A 24,900-nucleotide genomic window follows, 5' to 3' on the forward strand; every position below is an offset into this window, starting at 1 on the left:
AGGGTGGACAGGGGGTGAACTAAAGCTCTGTGATAAAGACAAACCTTTGGTCCCCTAAGTAACATAAATCTCTCTGGATCCATGTCTGCTTGGAACTAAGGATAGCCACAAATCTTTGCTCCTGCCTTCCTAATGGCAACATGCATTTCCTTCATGTGGTCTTTCCTAAGTTGGCCTTCGAGCAATGAACAGGTACCTGGAACTTTTGAAATCCAAACCAAAGCAGTCCATTGTGTTACCTCCCCTCTTGTAGTGGAATAAGAAAGTAAGTATAAGGGATAAGAAAATAAATCCCCTACATACACACAGCAGTTGTTTCATCACATATGAGTGTTCTGAGTAGAATACAACTAGAGAATGAGAAGCATGAGAAACTGAAGTGTTATTGGCCTGGCAAAGAGAAAGTCTGAGGCTCACCAGGGTTCAGATACAACACAAAGGGTCTTTAAAGACAAATCATATGTGTTGTAGTTAATGAAAAGATGGTCTGCGCATCACCGCTTAAAATGGAAAGGAGGGGAGGTGGTAACACTCCGACGATGTCAGAAAGACTCATAGTGCTGATCCAGCCTGGTTTTATTTAGTTTTAAAACGGTAGCATGATTTGCATAGCTCTGGTGTAGGTTTTGAAAGGGTTCTCGAACACATCAGTGACCTGGGACTAATGTTCAATTAGCACAATCTGTTGCAAATGCTCGGGGAGCTCAGGAAGGCCCGTGTCTCACGTACGTGACTCCTGCTGTGGCAGCAGCTGCAGCTTGAAAATTAAACTTTTTCTGTAGAGTTGCTGTTCTGTAAATTCTCGTCTGCTCCCTCTCGATGCTTCAAGCCGGCTTCCTCTGTCACAGCCGGGCACACCGGGCCCACAACGGCGGAAGCGTGTGCGAGAGCCGCCCTCGACAGGTACCATCTCCCGCCCCCCGGCTCTCCCGCACCCGCCTCACCCGCTGGCAGGGGCCGGTGCCGCCGCCCCTAGCGCTCTCTGGGTCAGCCCGGTTACAGCCGCCCCGCTATGGGCGCCGAGCCCCGGGGGCTCCCCCTCCTTCCGCGCCCCGGCGGGTTCCAGCCGCCGGCAGCCACGGGGGGTGATTCCCCGCTTTTCCCTCCGCTCCGGAGGCGCGGCCGAGCCCCGTTCCGCAAAGCGGCGGCTCCGCGGGACCTGCCGGACCGCGGAGGCGCTGCCGCCGGCAATGACTGCGGCTGGCGGGCGGGCGGGAGCGCTCCCCGCCGGCCGGGCAGGGCCGGGCCGCGCCGCAGCGGCGACGGGGCTGGCCGGGGGCGGGCGCAGGCAGGAGGCCGCCTCCGCACACGCGGAGCCAGGGCGGGCCCGCGCCGCTCGTTCCCGCCGCCGCCTCCTTCCCCGCGGCGCTGGCGCCCGGCCCGTCCTCCTGTGCTGGCGTGCGGGTAAGTGGCGTCCCCGTCCCCGGGCCCTGCCGGCCGTGGCGCGCCCTCCCCCGGCAGCTGCGGTCGCACAGCGCTCCGCGGCTGGGCGGGAGCCGCGGCCTCCACGGCGGGGCCGGCTCCAGGTTCCCCGCTCCCGGCCCGGGCTCAGGGCGGCGGCGGACGAGGGGGGCTCAGCCTCGGGCCAACTTTCCCCCCGCTTGCGCCGGGCTCTCCCGGCCCGGTCCTGGGCTCCCGCCGCGGGCGGGCGGCAGCCGCGTGGTGCCGGGACGCCAGCGGCAGCCCCTTTCTCCTGCCCCTCCTCCCGCCTGCCCCAGCCCCTCCACTTGCTCCCGCCCTGCCCCGGTAGCGCAGCGGCAGAGCGGAGCTGCGGGACCTCCGGCCCGGCCGGCCCGGCCCGCTCCGCTCCTTGCGCGCATGGCCGCGACTGCCTGCCCGACTGGGAGCCGCTCCTGGCGCCTGCAGGAGGGGGTTGCTTTCGGGCGCTGCGGTATCATCGTGCCCTCTCATCGGTCGCCTTTTAATCCGATCTGCCTCGTCTCATGAGAAGCCAGCTCCGTATCCGGCGCTGGCGTGCTCCTACTCCTGTATTTACCCTTTTAAATGGGAAATGCCCCGTAGCCCTCACCTGCCCATGTGTCTGCCTGACAGGTACCACACCAGAAGTAATTGCTCAGCATTTCTTGCTGGGGAGGATCAAGCCCTTTATCTATAGTAGCAAATCCAGTCTTTGCTAAAGCATGGTCTGTGTTGAAATTGCTGTGGAATTGCTGCTTATGCAGATTCTGGCTCTTATGGAAACACCTGTTTGCTAGGAGGACTGAAACGGTGGAGCACCTCTCACTAGCAGTCTGGTCAAGTGAGACAGTGTGTGCCTCACTCAGTTCAACTTGCTCCTTCAAGTAATTACCCTGCAGAAAGTTTCCCAGGTGATGGCGCCCGTTTGGCACAGGGTAGTACTTTGGTGTGAGGCATTCCTCTGCTGTGAGAATAGGCCATATCTGTCAGCGTTGGAGTATTTGTGGCCAACTTTGAATTCTTCTAACAGTTTGTATCCTTCAGTAACTAGGTATCACAGTTTTATTCAGAAATATAAGTTTCTTGTTACCTCCTTTGCAGGTGTCTTGGAGGACTTTGCTTTGCTGAGGGGTGTTTTGGTCACCATGTGAGGCATTCACGAGCCATCTAGAAGCCTTTTCCACATAAGTGCTCTGTAACCTGGGCTCCATAAATTTGGGTACGTAGGAGAATATGGAAATGGTGGTGAACTGTTTCTCTTGGCTATGATTTTTTGGGTTTTTTTAGAAGAAGGATTTTATGTATTTTCGTTTTTATTTGAGGACAAACTGAAATTGATGCTTTCTGCTTGAAGGTACATTGATTTTCTAATTGTTCTTGCTTCTGTGTTTTGTCACTCAACAGGCAATACATACACTTTTTTATAAGTCTCTTCTTATTTCTCTTTTGTCCATTCTTTTTTCTAGCGTCCGTTTTCAGTTCTTCATTTGAGCAAAACGTTTCAGGTGTTTTTAAAACAGTTCCTGCCTCTTTAAGTTTTGTGACCTCTACAATGGCAATTCCAGGCAATGAAATCAGCAGTGGCTAACAACTGGTAACAGTTAACAGCTAACTGTGGTGATTATCAAGTTAGGAATGAATCTTCTTTTAAAAACATACCTTTAAAATTGGAGAAATGGTGCAGGATGATGTATGTAGCTCTAAAATACTGCCCTGTGCCTAGATTAATTTCTTTGTAACAGTTGAATCCTATTAATTTAGAAAGTCGCCTGTTGTGGGAAAAATTGTCCTGACTGCAATTAAATTGGGAATTTAAATTACTGCCAGTTAACATAAACTGATTACTGATTTGGCTAGTGAGATACAAAGAAGACCACCAGTATAACACTTGGGGAAAACTCCTTTCCCAAGAAGACCCCCTTCCCGAGGCTCAACTTCACTGCAGATACCTCTCCTCCTCTGGTTTCCTCATCTCCTATCCCCTGGTTGTCCTCCAGGTTACACTCTGTCCCACAGGTGAGGCAGCAGGGGTGCAGGAGGTTGGGGTTGGTCCATAGAAGGTTGCTCCTTCTCTCTCATTTCTTCTGTTCCCATGTGGGCCCGTTCACGGGCCACAGGCCCCTCAAAGGTGTCCCTGTCCCAGTGTAGCCACCAGACAGGCTGCAGTCCCTTCAGGGGTGTTCCTGTGGAGATCCTCCTTCCAAGAATGCATCCGCAACAATTGTTCCCTTCCCCATGCCTCCTCCCGTGTCTTTTTTAGCGCACTTCACATGCCTCCTCCTGTGCTTCCCGTTGCACTTTCTGCCACCAACTGCTCCTCCCTTTCTTAAACAAGCTGGAGCAGAGGCACGGTGGGCTCATCTGATCATCTGGAGTTCTGGCAGGCGGTGGGTTTGGTCCATTGTGGACCCAGCTGGAACTGGCCATGACCAGCACAGGGCAGTTGATGCGCTCCCCCCATGCAGCCCCCAAAACCTGCGCTTTATCCCCACTGCAGGAGCGTGCCAGTTGGGTGGTGTGGGAGAAAGGTCCTGTAGTGGCGTAAGCATAGGAACTCCAGTCTTCTTTCATAAACACAGAAATAAAACCAGACTTCTCTGCTCTAGCTTGCTGAATAGCAGTGTTGTGTTATGTCACTAGGTTGGTAACTCTTTTACAGTTGTGTTTGTTATTAATTTGTCTGTGTGAATAGTTGTGTCTGTTCCCATACAGCTGCTGATACCTGGTTTCAAAAGTGGCCAGTTTCTGTAACAATCACATTCATATATTCATAATCTTACTCCCCCCCCCAACTTTCTCAAAGAGTTAGTTTTCCTCTGTTTTTCAGATCTGAAGGTGCTAGCTCTGCTGACACAAAGGTGGCAGATCCCATTGCCAGGGAGGAATCAGAGCTCTGCTCCACCAGCGTGAGTAGTCTTGTTCTTCTTGGAGATCATTTAACTTCCCTGTTATTCCCTGTTGTTTTCAGTCGTTCAGTAATTTTGGTATCTCATCCCTTTATCTTTTGGTCTGAATTGCTGCCACCTTGAGTTCCATGTGGGAGTGTGTGTGTTAGAAGAGATGAACATAGAAAAGGAAGAGATGAGACTTCAGGTTTGGGGGAATCAAGCCATTCTCTTTCGATCCTTACAAGATGGAATCTTGATAGAAAAAGGAATAATCAAGATTAGTCATTTAATAGAAAGCTTGGGAACAAAAAGTGTCTTAGGCACTAAATTGCTATCGACAGCAGAGCCTGTGTGGATACAGCTATGGTAGGAGTCGATGGTGGTGGTAAATGCTCAGTGTAGTATTGAATCCTGCTCTTCTGTAGGGTGCATGCTGCCTGGGGTGGACATTAAGTCCCCTTAACATCTCCCTTCTCTCCTCCTGAGTACATGTTGTTTCTAGCTGTACAAAATCTTCATGTTTAAAATGCAGAAAGTTATGTGGTTTTCCTGAACTCTTGCAGGGGGCAGAGTCCTCGGAGTGAAGAGCCTATGTACTGATACTGCTTTTGAGCAGACAAGAAATAAGCCATTCTTCTTGCTCCTCAGGGCTTTCTATCCTACATTGTGCCTTAAACATGGAAACTGTAGAAATGAATAGTGTATCCCTGAAACGTCCTCACTCTGGTGATGAGGATGGTGTGGCTAATGCAGATGAAATTAAAAGACAGAAGATCTCAGAGAAGCCTAAGACAGGGAACGACTCTGGGCAGAGCATTGAGACTGTAACAGAACAACCTGACAAACCTCTGCTTGAGGACACAAAAAATGAAATAATCCCCAACGAGGAAACTGAGGAGCAGGAAGAGGAGGAACTAGAGGACAGTGATGAAGATGGAGATCCAGAGAGCTTTGCAGACATGATGAAGCATGGACTGACGGAAAGTGATGTTGGCATAACTAAATTTGTTAGCTCTCATAAAGGGTTTTCTGGAATCTTGAAAGAGAGGTAATTCTTTGTCTTGTTATGTATGTTAATACCTTGTGTTAAGCACCTGTTGTTCTCAGTTTTCTGACTCACAGGATGCAACTGGATTATGTGCAGCCACTTGAGAGGTTCATTGTTTTCTTTCCCTAGTGCTGAGGCTGAGAGAAAGGTTTAGTTTGGGATTTTACTAGATTGGTTTTATTAAATAACATATTTGAATAAAATAAAATGCAAATACGAAAGCTCACTGAAGTGAGAATCATTGTTGCCCTGACTTAGCAAAGCAGTTAAGGATGCTTTGTTTACACAAATGTAAAAAGTCCCCATTTTTAAATACTGCCTTCATATTTAGATCATTTTACATAATAAAGTGATGTGCACATATTTAGTATATATTTAATCTTTATGTGCAGCATTAAGCAGCTGGCATAATCCTTCACTGGGGAGCACAGTCTGTGCTGAACTTCCTTCTGGGAAATCTGCCAGTTTTGAACCAAGGTGGCCAAAGGTAGCTGAGTGTTAGAAACATTTGTGGGCTCACAGTTTTTCTTTGATCCTAGTTTATAACACCTATCATTAATTTAGTTGTGGTGTTTTTCTGGTAACAGTCACTAGCACGTTTAGACAGCTACAGGTAACAGGAGAGAGGACACCTAACACTCCTCAGGGAGGAATTCTACCAATACAATGTATTGCAGAGATGTATGGCAAACGGGGGCTTGCGGGAACACTGTTGAAACACTCCCATGGTGAAGTTTTTATTCGTCTTTCAACATCCACAGACTAAGAATTTTTTTCTTCTTTTTTTTTTTCCCTATACAAGCAAATGCTAGTTAGAAATCCTGTAGCAGTTCCAACCTAGACTGTGGCTCTATGAAAGTCAGGATGTTTTTATTATTTGACTTAGTGACTTGATTGAAAATGTCCCAAATTCTTTATTCCTGGCATAGAGTATGCAGAGTAACCGTTCATGTGAAAGATGTTCTCTGTAACTGAATGTATGTAACAGAGCTGAATTTGTCTTGCTTTCCTTAAGAGTTGCTAACATACTTTATTCTGCAGGTTATTCCGAGTGACAGAGTTAATGCATTTGTGTTCACACTGTAGCAATGCTGTAGAGTCTTAATTGTCAGTAATGACTGGGATTGAGGATATATGTTACTGATCTTTGCAAGCTAGTGAGAAAATGACTCGGAATAACTACAGCAGGTGTTTGGTTATGTGCAAAGAAGTCTGCTGTGTTTAAATAGGCCAGACTTGCTTCTGTGTTCTCGGGGTGTCCTGAGGGAGGGGAATAGGTACAGCTTTCTCATGCTTGAAGTTTCTTTTATGTGAATTGAATTATGTGAATTCAGAATTGTTGAGTGAATTCTGCTAGCAAACAGCTGCTTGGGAAATGATTTTGTGTGATGTGGGATTTTTATTTTATTTTATTATACATTTAATACTTATTTCTTCCTGTCAGATACTCGGACTTTGTTGTCCATGAAATAGGCAAAGATGGACGTGTGAGCCATTTAGATGACTTTACTGTTCCAGTGGATGATGAGGTAAATTTTGAGGTTAATATTTGGTAAAGCAAAACCATTAAAAGGTTGACAATTGTTCCATGAGGGTTATTGGATGTTTCTTTTTCCCCCCTCCAAATATGTTTTAGGACCCATCAGAAGAAACATTTACAGTTTTGTCAGATGAAGACAAGCAGCGTTTAGAGGAGCTCCAGCTTTTTAAGAATAAGGAAACCAGCGTTGCCATAGAGGTAAAATTAATAAATGATATGAAATTGGAGGGAAGGACAAAGGATGAGAGGGGGAGTGAGTGGAAGGTACATGCTTCCTGGTGCATGTAAGGTATCAGAGCAGTTTGAATATGATGCAGCAGGTAATACCAAAATGTTTCCAGTTTAGGGTTTAATTCTGTAAAGCTTTACTCAAAATTTACTCAAAATGAGTCTCAAATTCATGCATATGAGTTGCCATTTTGATTTCAGTGGGACTGTACGTATGAACTCAAATACACATCTTATTTCTTGTGGTGTTAAAATTTTCTTGCAGTATTTTGGTTTTCTGTCTAGATTTGTTTTATAGAATAATTTTGCAAGAAGGATTAAATAAAACATCCATCTTGATGAAAGACTAAAAACTATTTTCAAGATCAGTGTTTAGTGATCTAATAGAAAAGAAGAAAAATATACTCTTCAGTAGCAAGAAAAATCAGAAGGTACAAATTGAAATTAAAACTTGGCATTTTCAAACATCCAAATATTCTATGTACTTTAAGAATAACTGTTGAGTTAAATTTGGGATGCAGATTACTAGGATTAAATTTGGTAATCTCAAATAAGCATTCATACATTACATAATCTTACCTAACCTTTTTTTTTTCCCCTTTAATGCCTATAGAAAAACTTCATTTTGCCAGGGATTTCATTAGAAGAGATAAAGTTACTAAGCACAGCAGAGGGGAATAAATCTTGAGAGTTTTCTTCTGTGAATGTCGAGACAGGGATTTATAGCAGAGTTATTTGTTATTTTTCAAACTAATTTTAATAAGCAGGCCAGACTTTAAAAGTACACCTAGTCACCACTTTGGTGTGATTTGGTGGGTTTTCTTTAAGCATGCAAAATTTAACTCTGAGAGAATCCCTCCACTTTTGCATTACTTTATTTGGTTTCTGCATGCATGTGTATTAACACAGGTAATTGAAGACACCAAAGAGAAAAGAACAGTTATCCATCAGGCTGTGAAGTCCTTGTTTCCTGGACTGGAGACTAAAACAGAAGATCGAGATGGAAAAAAATACATTATTGCTTATCATGCTGCTGGGAAAAAAGCACTGGCAAGTGAGTTTGAGTGTCGCAGTAGTTGGATAAAGTAAATGCTAAAATCATCCCCAAAATAAGAATCATTAGTAAGTACTTCCTTGAAGTGGAGGGTACCTCCTAATGTAGTCTGGCTTTGCCTTTTCCTCATTGCAACGGGTGCAGTGCATCTGTAATGACTAGGAACACAAGGAGGGTCTCAAATTCAAATTTCTACTTGTTTTTCTTTCCAGATGATTCATCAAATATAATCATATTAGGAGTGAGAGGATCTTTTGCTATTTCAGTGGGAATAGTCAAAGTAGGGGCTTTTTAGGGTATTGTTTGAATTTAGCTTTCATGAACTTACCTGGATGTGTAAGAGTGAATTGTGGAAGCAAGAGGCTGTAGTTGAAATGAGCACGTGACACTGACAGGCAGTGTAATCTGGACTGTCTTGAAAATCCGTGACAAAATTCTTGATGACTTGAATAGAGACATGACTTGAATAGAGACACCTATTTTTTATCTCATGGTTGTAGATTTCTATGAACATAATATAATTACCATGATTTTTAAGGCTACTTCTGCTTCCAAGGCTAATTATATTTGCAGAAAATGTCTTTATTCATTTTAAATCACAGTTACTATTGGAACTATCAAAGTAATGATGGATTTTAAAAATTAAATGTTACCCACCTTCATCTTATGAAATACTGTTTTGGTTACTGGGGATAAGTTAATGCGTTCTGTATCTTTTAATGTTACTACAAACTTATTGTTTCTGTAAGTTGAGAGGATTGTTTATATGTAGAATATTGCACATTTAACTAAAGATATTAAAGTTTGGTTTGGCTTAAAGTGATAGCATTCCTATGTCATATCAACCTACCACAAGTGAAAGTATGTAAACGTAGCCCTTTCATTTTAAAGATGGAGGAGATGGAGAAAAGATAAGGAGATAATTTAAAATTGGAAATAACACCATCTCCACATTCAATTTAGTTGTTTTTTTTAAGGCTCATTCTAGACAAATATGGGAATGTTGTACTTTTATTGATAAAATTATAATGTGTTTATGTATCTTAACCGCATTTAGAAAACTTGTGTGTTTGCATGCTTTATGCATGGAGTATGTAACTTACCAGCACAAAATCCTCCTCAGCCAGTTCTGTTCTCTGTTGATCTGTAACAGTTTTACCTCCACCTTTTCCTTCTGCTCCTTCTATTCTTTAATCATCGTTACAGTCAAGTGGTTTGTTATTAAGCTGACCAGTCTGATCTAAGAGATACTGTATAGAAGAGAATTTAATTATTTGAAACATGCTGAAAAGAATTTAGTGACGTGTCTCTAGGATTAAAACATTATCTGGAGCACCATCTTGTGATGCAGAGAAGCATCATCTATTTAAACTTGGATTCCTAAGTTCTGATGCTACAAATACCTGTGCATGGAGATGTGTGCAGTTTCAGTGAGTGTGTGTAAATGCTTGTGAATGTAGTTTTAAGAGTGCAAGTTTTTTTAGTCAGGATTAGATTTATCTGTTGTGTTTATAGAGCCACTAACACATCTTAGTCCTGAGTGGGTTCCCCAGGCAAGAAGCATTTCAGAAGTGTAGAGTATTCAAATATTAGCTGAGATACCTGATTATTTTTGTTGATAATGTAAAAGGTTACCAGACATACTTCCCTAAAAATTAAAATTAGAAGCTACTTTGTGTATATAGTAAGTTTACACCCAAAATACTTAAAATACTGTCTCACTAAATTGTCAGTAAGCTGCTGTTCCATCGTTGTCCACAAATGAAGTTTGTTGCATCTCTGATTGAAGCTTTCCGTATGTTCACTGTTTGCCTCTGCACGATTCCATTGCATAACTGTCTAAATTGCTGTCATCCACCACCTAACTGTTGGATGCTCCCTAAAGCATAAACAATCCCATAACCATAAACCTGCATGTTCACCTCTAAAACCCCTTTGACAGCCTAAAAATTAAATGCTACTCTTTTGTGCTCTTTACGCTATGCATTGGGACAGAGGTCAGAACTGCAACAGGTAAGAGATGTTGACATTTCATGCTAACAAAATGAAATGCCAACCATGCCGACCTCCTAAATAGCGACAAGACTGGCCAAACTAGTTACAATTAAATCTTTAAAAAACTCTACACTTAAGTAATACTTAAAATTCCCTGAAACAGCCAAGAACTGGGCTTGTGCTACATCTTTTTTCTAGTGCAGAATAGGCAGTAGTCGCTTGGAGCAGAGAAAGTCTGTCAGTAGCAAGTGATGTGAATGATCAGTTTTGACAATATTGTTTGACATTTACAGTGTATTTTCCCTTGATTTCATTAAGCCAAGCCTTTGCCCTTCAGCCTTGTATTTCAGACACACTATCTGTGTTTATACAACTTTAAAAGTATGTATGATACCTCCTGATATTAAAACAGAGCTTCCACCCCTTGAGTTGCAGCAGAAGGTTGGGGAAAAAGGGCTTGGAAATACACTTTTGCTGTCAAAACTGCAACATGACTCTGAAACATAGCAATAAGGACTGCAAACTGTCCCTCTGGTCCACCTACCCAGTTTACCCACCTACCCAGAATACTTCGAAGCACTGGGTGAGGAATGGTTAACTATCGGGACTGGAGCTGCAGCATGGCTGGCAGTGTGGTGGATGGGCATATGGCTGTGATGCCTGGAGCGTGAAGAGCCCTTTGGTACATGGAGTATTTACAAAGTCCTTTTAGTCTATCTCAGGTTAGGGCTCACTGTTTGAAGGGTGTTGAAATGACCATGTGCAAGATGGATTAGTTAAATCTGAAGAACAATTCCAACTGGAGAAGACTTCCCTTCTGAATCACTCTGTCTTCCTCTCTTCCCTTCTAATTACTGAGTTCTTCATGGAGGATGTTGCTCTTCAAGCTGAATGCAGTGTTTCATTGACTGTGTTTAAGAGCAGTGGTGGCTCAGAAGGGAGACCAGCAGGAGCATGAGGTCTCTTGACAGGCTTTGGGCCATGGTGCTCAGTTTAGGTCCTAGGAAACTCTTTGCTTAGAAACTGATGGTACAAGGCAAGTGTTGCAATAATTTTTAAGTGATTAAAAATTATGCACATAGTATTTTATACTGTAGCATCCAGATCTGTTTTGGCAGAAGTGTGTGTATGGATGGCAGCTTCTCAAAAAAGGCAAAAGGAATTACCTTTTACCAGAAAGTTTCCTGAAAATTAAACATTCACTGTTTGTGTGGGGTATCTGGGCTTTATTAAACTAACCGAACAAAGAGAGTAAAATTTCCCAAGAGCTTCCTTCCTGCACTGGGGTTTGTATATTAGAATAGGACTGGCTTTTTAAGTTAGCTTTTCCTGTTGCAAAAGAGCTTGAACCCTTTTTGTACAGAACCAGGAATGTCTGGTTGGTGGCTTCCAAGAGATAAGGGACTTCTCCTTTAAAACAAAACAAATCCTTAGTTTTGTTCCTATAAAACAAAGAATTGATAAACAAAGGCACCTCAAAATTGTTTGCTAAATCTGTGTAGAATCAGTCCCCCTTCCCAGTAATGCCATTGACAGTGGATGATTGTAAAAAAGTTTTGTATCTGGAGGCTTTTATGTGCAACAGAAGCTTGTCAAATACATTCACAGTTTTTTTTCCCTCTCCAGGAAACACCAGATAATTGTACAGAATTGCATATCACTTGTTAGTCTGCAGGAGTTGAAGTTATCTCGTCCTCTGCCCTTCTATAAACATGCCACAGTATCTGGCTTGCATTATTTGTTAATATTTCTATTGTGCCAGATTTTTCTGTCCCATAGGACTTAGAAATAAAGTAATTTTTTTGTGAGTATACTTTTTTTTAGGCTTTTGTAGAGATATGACCCATGCTTTTGCATGATACACAGAAAAAATCCTACAGAAATGAAGATTTGTGTTAAACTATAAAAAATAACTGTAGCCTTCCCACAAACAGGGCTCTGATGGTCCTCACCTATTACTTGTAGAAGGCACTAGACAGAATGTGGAGTGGCTTTTACTGCTGAAAGTCGGTGTAATGATAATGTTTTGGGGAAATACAATCAGGCAATATGGCAGTTAAATGGCTGGGGTATATCTGTAGATAATTTCATGACAAAGGAACAGTCATAATTTTAATCAATATTTTCTAGGTGACAGAATTGATTAAAGAGAAGTTTACAGCCCTGTGGGAGAAGGTCTTTTTGCAGCTTTTGCTGTCAGAAGTTAACTTGTTTTTGTTTCAAAGCAGATGGAAATTAGCAGAAATTGACTCTTGCACATTTGTTTTAAATGTAGCTGCAATGGCAAATATATTGATTAAATTAAAAAATGTCACTTTACAAATTTTAACCTTTTGTTTTTAAAGATCCAAGAAAACACTCTTGGCCAAAATCTAGGGGAAGCTACTGCCACTTTGTCCTGTACAAGGAGAACAAGGATACCATGGATGCCATTAATGTCCTATCCAAATTTTTAAGGTAAGGCTGTTATTTCTGCCAGCCTGGCTAGCATGCAGTGTTCCCTCTGAATATGTTTCATTTTGTAATGATGAATGTTGTGCTTCAGGATTACGGAAGAGCAACACAGTGATCACTGTTGCCTAGTTTGTACCCAGTGTTTTAAAAAAAATTATAATATTAAATTCAAAACTTGTGCATTTTGGAAAGAGGTGAGAATGGAACAAAATAATCCCCAAAAATGTAAAAGACTGTCCTCTACTACTTCATTGGGAAAAGGTCCACGACTGAAATTGGCTGATCTAAGAAAGGCTTGGCAGCTCAAAGCCTCGATGTGCGTATCCTGAATTTAAAGCTATTTTTTTCCCCAATGTGTGAATATATGCAAGTATGTTACGAACCTGTCAGATATTGTTGTGATAATATGCTGATCAGTTCCTAAGCAGTTACACTCCGTAAACTGTTGTTCCATGTATGAATTTCTCCATGGCAACACAGTCTTAGTTCCTTTCGTCCCATCAAGTGCAGCAGCAAGAAGATTTGCCAAAGGCGTGACAAGAACACAGTGAATTGCAGAGGAAGGATTATTTTAAAATTGGGTCAATTCAGTGATCTACTCACAGGGAAACTTCCCCACTTCTCCCCTCCTTTTCCCTTCCCCCTTCCTGTCCAAAAATAAACGTTTGTAATCTAGACTCAACTAGTATACTACTAGTATTTGTATTTGAGAACAGAATGGTAGGAGCATAGTTGGGTGGAAAAAATCTATGTAATGGCAATCCTGCTACCCCCTGGTGCCCATACCTGGAATAACTGGGAATAGTCCTGTGTAACACGGGCTGTAAACTGCAAAGTGGAAAGGCAAGGAAATTTTCCTCTTAAGGAAAGAAATGCATCATATTTTAAATTAACTTCTCATGTTCTCACATAACGTGCATGCATGGTATTCAGACAGACCTGTTATTTGAAGTTTAAGGAAGAAGTGGACATAGATGGGGTTTTTTTGTGAAATTAATGGTGGCTCTGCATTTGTGCAATGAGTGAGTGTATACAAGAAGTACTTCAGAGCTCATATTCTGAAAGCACGGTTGTGGTAAAAGTGAATCTGCCTATGTGTAATGAAATCAGATAAGTTCCCCTGTGTTTTGTCTACGTAGAGATGAGACGAGAAAATGTCACACATGTCAAATTGTAGGCTAGTTCTGGGGAATATATGTATAATTTCTATTTTTAATATAGAAGATTGATAATTCTAGGTAATTACACTGAAAATTATGTTTGATCTCTGACTATTTTAATTGACGTAATACCTGTTACTGTTGCTTTTCAGAGTGAAGCCAAACATATTTTCCTACATGGGAACCAAGGATAAAAGGGCTATAACAGTTCAAGAGATCGCTGTTCTCAGGTAAGTCAAAGTATGCTGGAGTATTTGCACTCCTACCAAGATAGCCTGAATATCTCACTAAACACCTTGAAGACTCAGTCTGCAGTCTGAGTGACACAACTGGAGATTCAGGTCTCGATCTTGTAAAGCACATGTATTAACGAAGATGCTCTAATCCTTTTTACTCAGTGGTGATTGCTAGTATTTTCAGTCACTGGTGCTCTGAGTCATAGGCTGGACACATGTATTTGGCTGAAGCAGTGGGTGAAACTCCCTATGTGCTCTTACGCTGCATGGCTCCTATGCAACAGCAGAAAACCAGAATGACACGGTGAAAATTATGTCCCATTTCCTTTCTGACTTTTGTGTCCCCCTTCCTCCAGCTGGAGTCCTATTTTCTTTCTCACTGAACTCTCTGAACAACTAACCACTGCCTTGGCTCATCTCTGAGTAGCCAGAAGGGGCAAAATATGATGAGGAATTTTTCCTGCCTTAACCTACTCCCATAAGTCACCTACTAAGAGAAAATAAAGTTTATTTTGTCATTTTCCAAGATAATAATATGGTTTCTGGGCACTTGAAATCAGTGTTACATCCATAACTGAGAATGACGAGTGCCTCGCAGTCTGTTTAGCTAGCTGTAATATTCTGCCTGGACTACTATTTACAACTCTTTGAAACCCACGCTCCTCAAGTGAGGAATTCCAAGGTTTGAGCACCAGAAATCTGATCAAATTCTTGTTGAAAGGAGGGCATTCATCACTTAATTGTTCATATTTTTCCTCTCAGTGGTTTGCATGTGTGTATGTTTGCACATGTAACAGGAGTTCCTAATTTGTGAATTGTGAGAAGCCCCAGATTCTTGTTGCTGCAAGGCAGGTTTGCAAAGTGATGACAAGTAACCAAACTTGTGGTGTAGCCATCTCAGGTGCTGTTCTGTTTGCTTTTAACATGATCACAGTTAATGGTGTGTCCCAGAGCTTCAGCGTGTTGTTTGAGGAGGAGTGTACTGATTTGTCCTGTCTGTTCAGTGGTGCCACTGTACCCAACTCTCCTGCGCAGCCTTGGAGAAGGATGGTGCAGGAGAGGAGACATTACCATTTGCCAGCCCACTCTGAACCCAGTATGGCCATGCTAGTTGATAAACTTGTTGATAAATTTTAGCAAAAGTGTCAAAGAGCAGCTCTGATGCAAAGAAAAGAACAGGGAATGCTTCCAAAAGTACTAGCAACAAAAATAGCACATATCAGTGACAGATTGGATCTCATCTGCGCTAAGCTTACACAGAGGCTAACTACTTAACTTTGTGTTTATGACTGTGCTAACTAGAGTGTATTCATAGTGCAGTTACTCAAAGCAGAGTTCAGCTTGTGGGGTACCATATACATCAATATTGCAACATAGGGGTTTTTGCTGTAACATAGACATGGAAAGACTGTACTAACGGTCTCTGCCGCGGTATGCGTGTTCTCTTGTATGAGTAGCCTTAAGAATTATCTGTTCTTTTAGATATTTCATTGCTTTGAAAAGGCAACAATAGAAAATTGAGGAAGCGGGACTTACTGCTTTTCGTCTTGGAATGCCAGCATTTCTGTATTTATTTAATTATCTGCTTTGCTAAGCATATGTTGGTCACTGTTGTCTGTTTCTTTTTAGAATCACTGCACAAAGACTTGCTCATTTGAATAAATGTTTGATGAACTTCAAATTAGGAAACTTCAGTTACAAGAACCATCCACTGAAATTAGGAGAACTGCAAGGGAACCATTTCACTGTTGTTCTCAGGTAATATGTTAGTATGGATTTAGACAGCTCTGGTAGGTTTGGTGGGGTTTTTTCCCTATAAATAGTTAAGAGATACCAGTCCATCTTGTGTTAAAAAAAGAAGAGTCCTGTTGATCTGATGAATTCGATACATGCTATATAATGTGGATGTTGAGCTTTATGGGGATTGTGGGGATCACAAAATAGTGTAAGCCCTTAATTATCTGTCTCTAATTTTTTTTAATGCTAGAAACATAACAGGAACTGATGACCAGATAGAGCAAGCAATGCACTCTCTCAGGGAAATTGGATTCATTAATTACTATGGAATGCAAAGATTTGGAACCACAGCTGTTCCTACATATCAGATTGGCAGGTATGTGTTGTTTCAATCCCTCCCCACCACCCTTTTTGTTTGTTAGTTAGTTTTGAATTTTATTTTTATCCCTATATAACTTCTAATGTATTTTGGGGAACGTTTCTTGAGCATCTTGCATGTGCCAGTTTTAATTTTAGATTCAAGAAAGAACTTGCTTCAGCAGGTGTCTTGCATAATACCACTACTTGTAATATTGCATAAATCTAACCACTGATTCTTCTTTTTTTGAATAAGTTGGCTAAATCTCCTTAAAATATATTAGTTCTTAATACACTTTCCTGTTTGAATCTTAGAGCTATTCTACAGAACAATTGGAATGAAGTAATGGATTTGATACTAAAACCAAGACCAGGAGGTAAGGGCTGAAAAATGACACATAAGGTGTTTCTGCCTCTCCTCCTCCAAGAATTGCATGTTCAGGAAAAACACACTTAGATTTTGAGTCTTTTACTGGAAAAAGATGTTAGTGAGGACAGCTCTGCGTGTGCTAAACTTCAGCCAGGTTAGCAATGGAGAAGCAATCTTCTGACTCCACCTCTCTTCCCTTTCCTTGTTGTGCAGTTTCTTGCAGTGGGGGTGGAAAGGGACCTGAATACACAGAGTCTGCTCAGACTCCACGTGAAGCCTTCCAACCTCAACTGCTCTGTGATTCTGTTAATCTATGTAATTACCGTGACTGAAACTTTCAGTTTTCAGCTGTTTTAACAAAAGGTCAGATGGATGCTTTTTTGCCGTGTAGTTAAAATAATTTTATGTACTTGTTCTAGCTGAAAAGGGATACTTAGTAAAATGCAGAGAAGAATGGGCAAAGACTAAAGATCCAGCATCAGCCCTCAAGAAACTACCCGTAAAAAGGTGCGTGGAAGGACAGCTTCTACGTGGACTCTTAAAGTATGGAATGAAGAACATAATCTCTGCATTTGGCATAGTGAGTGTAAAAGTGCTGTGGGGTATTTGCTTGAATAAACATTCTTTTGATGGTACCATGATGAATTTGAAATAGACTCATAGATGCCTGATGGGTAGAAGGTTAAGTGTAAAATCTTTATGTTTATCCTTGCTGTTTTGCTTGAGGTATTGCTGCATGGTAACTGACAACATCTGTAATTAATGTGTGCATAATGAGCTTTCCAGTTTATACAACAATCTCCAGTATGTTGGAAGCAATACAGTTAGACTGAGCATATAACCATGTATAACACAGATCTGAGAATTGTGCAAAAGTTCAGTATCAGAGTTGCTTTAAAAGTATAAATTAAACTGATAAGTGTGCTAATGATTGAGCTTGGCATAGACGTGGTGGGTTCACTGTCATTTTCAAGTACTGTAATCAAGATCAAGTCTTTGGAGAAAATACCTCATCAGCAGCAAACTACTGGGCACATTAGGAGCCAAGGAATAATTTCTTGTTTATGAGGGAGGTAATTAGAATAACACTGTGCTTTCACATCTGCAAAATCTACTTCAGATTTCAGGAGGTTGAGCGTGTATTCAGTGCTTTATAATAGTCTAATAGCCCCATGTATTTGACGAACTGCTGAATAAGAAAAAAGATTAAAAAGCTTGATTTATTTAAGCACAGAAGGGTTTTGTGTCAATTTCAAACGTGTGAAAGCATTACTTTTTCACATACCCTTTTTCCATATAATGAACACAAGTCATATCTGTATACCAAGAGTTGTGTAAGTCTTGTTGCTGGAGAAGGTAACATTTCAAATACATGCCTTTATTGTTATGATTGAAAGAAAAAACTAAACCTACATATTTCTAATGTTTCACTTTTTTATTTTCTTTACCTCTAGATACCAAGAAATAATCGCTTAATGTATATTCATAGCTACCAGAGTTATGTGTGGAACAATATGGTGAGCAAGAGAATAGAAGAATACGGGCTTAGAGCTGTACCAGGAGATCTCACGCTTAAAGGAGGTAATATCAGACAAATAAAAACCCAGTGATGCTGTGTAGTTCAAATTCCTAGGAATACAAGGTGTTCCTAGGAATATCTGCTCAGGTGGTACTGCTTACCTATTTTCTTTCCCCCCCTCACCCATTTTGCTCCAGTGATTTCTGAATCCATTGGGCAGCTTTAGTCAAATTTTGCAAGGAATTGGAAGTGAGGTAGTAAATTCTGTTGCTTGTTTTTCCAAGTAGCTAGATAGTGAAGAGAGACTATGAAGGACTGATTGTTCCCAAGAATGAACTCAAACCTAGTTGAGCTATGGAGAACTATGGAAGGATTTTACGAATGTTTTAACCACAGAAGGTTTTGTTTGCATTAGTGTCTTGTAAAGCAGAGGCTCCATTCAGTTAAAACTTTCCTCACTGGGATTTTCTCTGGTATTCCCTGGGATGAGAATATCCACAGTATTTCTCCTTCATGTATGCCTGATGCCTGGTAAGGGCACTGTTCGTCTGGCAGTCCTTACTTCATTCAGCTTTAAAAGTCACTGGAAACCAGGCTGTGATTTTGCTGGTAACTGTGACAGCCTTGAAGACTGTTACTTCTTTTCTTGGAAATGTTGTCCGTTAAGTGGAGATAAAACACAGTAGTTACCCCTCTCGAAGTGGGCTTCTTTCAGTCAAATGGTTCATTTTAAATTTAGCCAGTGTTACCTGTCACAGGCATCCGTACTGGTAACTTCATTTTTCTGTCCTGATTGTAGCCACAGCTGTTCATATTGAAGAAGGAGAGGTTGATAACTACACTATCCATGATGTAGTGATGCCATTGCCTGGATTCGATGTTATTTATCCAAAGCATAAAAGTAAGTCTGACTGTTAGCTTATGTACTTAGAAAATGTAAGTCTGCTTTAAGATTTTCCTTAAAAGGAAGATCAGACCTAAGCAACCTTGGTGACCATTAAAATAATACACTATTTCAGATCTCTGATACGTTTACTGTCACCCTCTCCCACTGTGATACTAATAGTTTGCTATTGTTCATGTAACATAAATCTGTTTCATTCTTTTTATCAAGTAGCTTTTCCAAAGAAAGAATTTTTTTTACCAAGGGAAAATTATTTATCTCAGCACAAGGGGAAAAATATGGTGAAATGTTAATTACAAAGTGTCTGCATTTCATTTTTAAATTAGAAAACAAACAACTTCTAGGATTTGTAATCCAAGCAAATGCCTGAAGTTAGGAAAAAGAACCAGATCTGTTTAATTAAATATTAACCAATGTGAATGTTTTAAAAATAACAATTAAAAAGAACATATCTTTCATCTCCTGTATATACAGTGTATTGTACCTAAATTGATTTTGATTAATAGGTTGAGTGACCTATAATTAATCTGCGTGGAACATGATCTTATTTTGAAGGGATAGAGTTGTAGAATTATTTTGGTTGGAAAGGACCTCTGGAGGCCCTCTGGTCCAACCTTTAGGTCAAAGCAAGGACAGTGCTTGTATTCAGGCCAGCTTGCTCAGGGCTTTGTCTGAAACTTTCAAGAACAAACAGCCTCCAAGTTCTCCTCTAAGTCTTCTCTTCTGTAAGCTAAAGAAGGCCAGTTCTCTCAGGCTCTCCTCACAGGGCATGGGCTAAATCCCTGCCCACTGGGGTGCTCCTCCATTGGACTCATTCAAGTTTATCAGCATCTACTTTGTACTGGACACACCATTCTAAGTGCAGCCTCACTGAGTGCCCAGTAAGGGGCAGTAATTGTTTTTCTTGGTGTAGTTACTGGCAAAGCTCCTGTTGCTACTGGCTTTTGTTGCTCCAGGGCACTCTGTCAAGGAGTCTCAGGTGACAGTCAGCAGAGCTGGTCCCTTGCCTGTACCTCTGCAAGGAGTTAATTGCTCTCAGGTACAGGACTTTGTCCTTGCTGAATTTCATGAGGCCTCGCACAATGTCAGTCCTGACCCTGAGTGTATCAACTGCTACTGCTCCAGCTTGATCTTATCCACAAACTTGTTGAGGTGAATTCCAGCTCCTCCTCCATGTGTGCTGATAAAAGTGTTTAACAGGACACATCTCAGTTCCTTGAGGAACTCTGCTTGTAATGATCTTCTAGGTAGTGCCTAAACCAGTAGTGATTACCCTTTGAGACAATGAGCCAGGCAGTTCTTTACTTGTCTAGCAGTCCACCCACTGTAATGTTCTAACCTTGGATACAAGGATGGTGTCATCCTTGTATCTAGTTCCTGTGGGAACATGTTGACAATCTTGCTAAAGGCAAAGTAGGCAACAGCTACGGCTCTCACCGCATTTACAGCTGTAATAGTTTCATTATAGAAGGCAGTAAGATTGGTGTGTTGTTTTGGTTTTTTTTTTCCCCCTTTGGTAAAACCATGCTCACTATTAATTCTCATTGCGTGCCCAGAAACATGTTCTAAGAGGATTAGCTCCATTATTTTTCCCAGGGACTAAAGTGAGTCTGACAAGTACGTAATTCCCTAGATCAACCTTCTTGCCCTTTCTGGAGATAGGTGCAACACTTGGTTTTCTGCAGTCACCTGGGACCTCCCCATATCTCTATGATCTTTCAGAGATGACAGAGAAAAGCTTTACCATAACGCAAGCCAGCTCACTCAGCCTGTATCTTCTACTGTTGCTAATCCCTCTCTTTCCTGAACTTTGCCTTCTGGAACAGAGGCCTGGGAGACCTTGCTGGTCAAGGCTGAGGCAGAGGAGGTGCTGAGACCATCAGCCTTACAGCTGTCACTAAGCCAGCTGCCCCAAAGAGCAGCAGGCCAACTTTGCCCTTGTTGTATTCTTTCATTCCTGATGCTGCAGTTTGACTCTTGGTGTCTGTTGCTGATTTCAACTCCAACTGATCTTTGATTTTCCTAACATCATCCCTACCTGTCTAGACAATGTTTGTGTATTCCTTCTTTGCAGCTGGCCCTAGCTTTCACCTACTTTATGTGTCCTTAAATAGGAACTTGGTCATGAGTTCCCTGCTTAGCCAAACCAGTCTACCAATATGTAGGCTTGTTTTCCTCAATATTGGGTTGAACTGCTCTTGGGACTTGGTTGTCCTTAAATGACCGGTCAAGTCTCTGGAGACTTTACCTGTCAGAGCTAAGTCCCAGAGCCACAATCCCATTTATCGCCCATTTCTGAAACACTTGGAAGATAAAGCTGAGTTTTTGAGGAGCTGTGGCTCTGAATGACACTGAGTTAAAAGGTTGGAAAGAAAAGCTGCAGTTTTTTACATTCAGTACATTTATACTGGGATTTGCCCACAGGAAGCCTAATGCTTTCCTGTTTAAAATTCCCAACTCCATGAAGTAATGCTGGCAGCTGCACTGCAAATCAAAGGCACCAGACAGCATTTTAGCTGCAGTATTCTTGTATTTCCATTGCCTTCCCTGTCTTCCCCAGGTGTGCATGCACACATCCTTACTGAAGGATACCAGACTGTACAAGACTTACTCCTCCTGTTGGCAGTGTAGTTAAAGGTCCCTGCTGGCTAATTGAGGGCTGTCTTAATTTATTTGACTCTGCTGCTTTTTCAAAGATAGAGCAACAGGCAGTCTGGCCCATGTTGTTTTTAATTTGTATACCTGAGCTTAGTCATGTGAAGATAATTGGAAAGCATGTGAGATGTCAATGAAATGTCAACCAAATACTTTGTAAATTTTGTTTTCAGCTGAAATTTTGATTTGCAAAGGTGCTTTCTTGGTTACTGCCTGTACTAATCAGGCTGTAGAAGCAACCAAGATTTGCAATAAGTAGTTTCAAACTTCTGTGCAACATTTATCCCATATATGCTAAAAACTACTACATGTGAAAGAAACAATGATCCATGAAAATGGGCTATTTTGATCAGTGGCACTAAGATCTCTCCTATTAAATATTTTCCTCTCTTGCAGTTGGTGAGGCCTACAAGGAAATGCTGGTAGCTGACAATCTTGATATCAACAACATGAGGCATAAGATCAGAGATTATTCCCTTTCTGGAGCATACAGAAAGATTATCATTCGACCTCAGAATGTCAACTGGTGAGTAGGAGGATAAAGGAAATTACACTTGAATTGACAGCGTAGACCTGAATGATCCTATATGTGGGATGACTTAAGTGCAAGAACCATTAGGCTGACTCACGGGATGTCTGTGTAGAGTGAAGCACAGGTAGGGTGGAATCTCTGCATTTCCCTTATGTTTTTTATGCAATTAAAGTTGAACCATAGCGTTAACTTCTTCCTTGGTCCTCTGGTTCTGTGGTGCTTGAGTGTCAAGACATCTGTCTAGTTGTTACACATCTTGCAAGGGCTTGCCTGAACATTTCATAGATAATTATTTATGTTGAAACCATGACAGATAATATTCAGAATGCATATTTTTTTTGGAGTCTTGCTGTGAGAAAGTTGGTGTCCAATTACCTGTCTGTTGATTAAACCTACTAAATCACTGTTGTAGAGATCCAACCTAGTTGTCGTACGGCAATCGAATAAATACCTTTTAAACAGGTGACAGTAGAAATGTGCAGAAGGACGATCACCGATGCACAGCGAGACAAAGCTACAAATGTTTACACTTTATTTTAATCCTGACAGCTCCTGAAGGAAAGCAGATGGGTTATGCAAAGAAACTTCTCACTAATTTATTAATTTCTTTTATAATCCTCATCATCAAAGGTGAGGCTTCTACATACAGCTTTCCCAGTTATTGCAGCATAAACGCCACCTTACCTTATTAGAAAATCAATTCCATTTCAGTTGCAACTGCCAGATTGGAATAGTAATAAAGAATACTGTTATAGTAATTATTAATTTATATAAAGTAATAAAATAGATACATTTTGTTCTAAATAATTAAACATAGTCATTACAAAATTTTATTTCTATGATAAAGGGAGGTCGTTGCCTATGACGACCCCAGAATCCCGTTATTTACCACGGATTTGGATAAGCTGGAAGGAAAACCATTACCAGTTCTTCCTACAGGTAAGCTGATTTCTCTGCTGGTGTTTGCAAAATAGAAGTTTGATCTGGCTATTGCTTGGAACTGCTACATGTCGAAAGCTCTTTTAAGGAACTAACTAGACTGGTAAGCACAACGGTATTAAAGATACCTAAAGTTGGTTGTCTTAAATAAGGACCCGTATGTCTCAGGAGAGCAAGCAATTCTTCCAGTGGTCTGTATTGACTGTTACATTTTCTGATGGGCAACTGTAAAATTGAGTAAATGCTTAGCAGGAAATGTTTGTGAAATGCATGAAGGTGGAATTAAGGCACAAATTGTCTATATGCTAGAGCATGCATTATTTGTGCTGAACACAAGAGACTGAGTCAAATACTCAACAGAATTCAGTGGAAGTTTTTTTTATATATAACCCTGGTCACAAGGTCTTTTGACACTGCTCTTCAGAAGAAGTGGAGAGGCCAGGAATTCAGTCTGGAAAGAACAAAGGTTTATTTTCCTTTTAAAAGACAAGAATCCCCAAAACTCTACTTCCTGCTGAGAGAGAATGTTAAAAAGAAGTTGTTAAAGAAGTTGTTTTATGAAATTCCACTGTGGATTGTAAATTGGAGTGTGGTGGTTTTGCTTTATGGGTTGTGGGGGTTGATTGTGGAAAATTTAAGTCATTTAGATATCATCCAGAATAATCATTGCTTATTTATGCCCTAAACTTTTTCCTGCTTTGTGTCTCCTTTTCCCCCTCGTGATAGATGGTAAATTCAGGGCACTAAAGATGGAGTTCTCCCTTCCCCCATCCACTTACGCTACCATGGCGATCCGAGAAGTTCTGAAAATGGACACAAGCATAAAGAACCAGACACAACTGAATACCACCTGGTTACGCTGAGCCAACTGCAGAGATCACCGGGATTTTAACATACAGAAAAGTGTTTTCCTATTAACATGTCCTGCACAAATCTTTAAAGATTGGTAGTAAGAGATTTGTATTTTTTTAAGTTTTTATTAGTGCTAGCATTTCACTTCAGTAGTCATTTGCAAGATGGTGGCTGTAATATAATATAGATTTTAGTGACTGGTGCTTTTAATGAGTAAGTTGCTTGAGCTGTAACATGGGTGCATCTTTAAGAAATAGGCTTTTAATAGTTCCAGACCTGGAAGAATGTTTAGCTTGCCTTTTTTTTGGCAAACACTGAATGTTTTCATGAGTTCAGCGCACCTTGGAGTCTCTTCAAATACATTAAATGACAGCTTAGGAAAACAAGGTACAACAAAATTCACATATCAATGAGCATTTGTATCACAGGAGGTTTTGCTGGTAGCATTTGCTAGAGAATTCTGGTAGCAAGGCTTTGTGTGTGCTGTGAAGATGTACAGCTGTTTTAACTAGTCCTTTTCCTTGAGAAAATACTTGTGCGTATTTTCCAGCTGTATTTTACCTGTACCAGAGAACAGGTACTGAAAATAAATTCAGACAAAAGTCTTAATTCTCTGTCTGCAGCTCCTTTCTTTACATATCTCATCTGCCCATTGCCGGCAGGGAATGAGTTGGGCTTCTCCCAGGAGAAAGCCCCATGTTATTATAAACCTGTTCTGAAAAGACGTTGCATTTTCAGCCTCTTTCTAAACCAAACAACACTCTCGTGTTGCTGAAGCCGTGTCCGCAGCTGCCGCTCACCGCTGCTCAGTTGCCTGCCTCGAGGGCCCTCAGGAGGGGCCGCGCCTCGGGCGCCACGGAGGCTGCGGGGCCGCGCGTCCCCAGCTGCTTCTCGCACTCACCCGGGCCCGGCCGGGCCCGGCCGGGCCCGGCCCGGCCCGGCCCGGCCCGGCCCGGCCGAACCCTCCCCGCAGCGGGGGCGCCCCCCCTGCCGCCGCTGCCCCACGCATGCGG

General features: G+C 41.6%; 1 protein-coding gene across 4 annotated transcripts; it reads left to right on the forward strand.

The window, feature by feature from the left end:
- The first annotated feature begins 1,304 nt into the window (after nt 1-1,304).
- Nucleotides 1,305-24,496, forward strand: PUS7 (pseudouridine synthase 7). Of its 4 annotated transcripts, none has more exons than XM_030480330.1 (19): nt 1,305-1,404; nt 2,521-2,638; nt 4,247-4,325; nt 4,871-5,355; nt 6,800-6,884; nt 6,992-7,093; nt 8,033-8,177; nt 10,173-10,190; nt 12,518-12,629; nt 13,939-14,016; nt 15,652-15,780; nt 16,010-16,135; nt 16,432-16,493; nt 16,906-17,066; nt 17,941-18,067; nt 18,805-18,906; nt 21,961-22,090; nt 22,944-23,035; nt 23,762-24,496. In XM_030480330.1, the coding sequence occupies exons 4-19, from the start codon at nt 4,985-4,987 to the stop codon at nt 23,896-23,898; spliced, it is 1,977 nt and encodes a 658-aa protein (XP_030336190.1). In that variant the 5' UTR covers nt 1,305-1,404; nt 2,521-2,638; nt 4,247-4,325; nt 4,871-4,984; the 3' UTR covers nt 23,899-24,496. The 4 variants fall into 4 exon arrangements, with proteins under 4 accessions (XP_030336190.1, XP_030336191.1, XP_030336193.1 ...); XM_030480331.1 differs by having other exon boundaries at nt 4,956-5,355; XM_030480333.1 differs by lacking the exon at nt 10,173-10,190.
- The last annotated feature ends 404 nt before the right edge of the window (nt 24,497-24,900 follow it).

Source organism: Strigops habroptila, chromosome 3 (assembly GCF_004027225.2).
Source record: "Strigops habroptila isolate Jane chromosome 3, bStrHab1.2.pri, whole genome shotgun sequence".
Lineage (NCBI taxonomy): Eukaryota > Metazoa > Chordata > Aves > Psittaciformes > Psittacidae > Strigops > Strigops habroptila.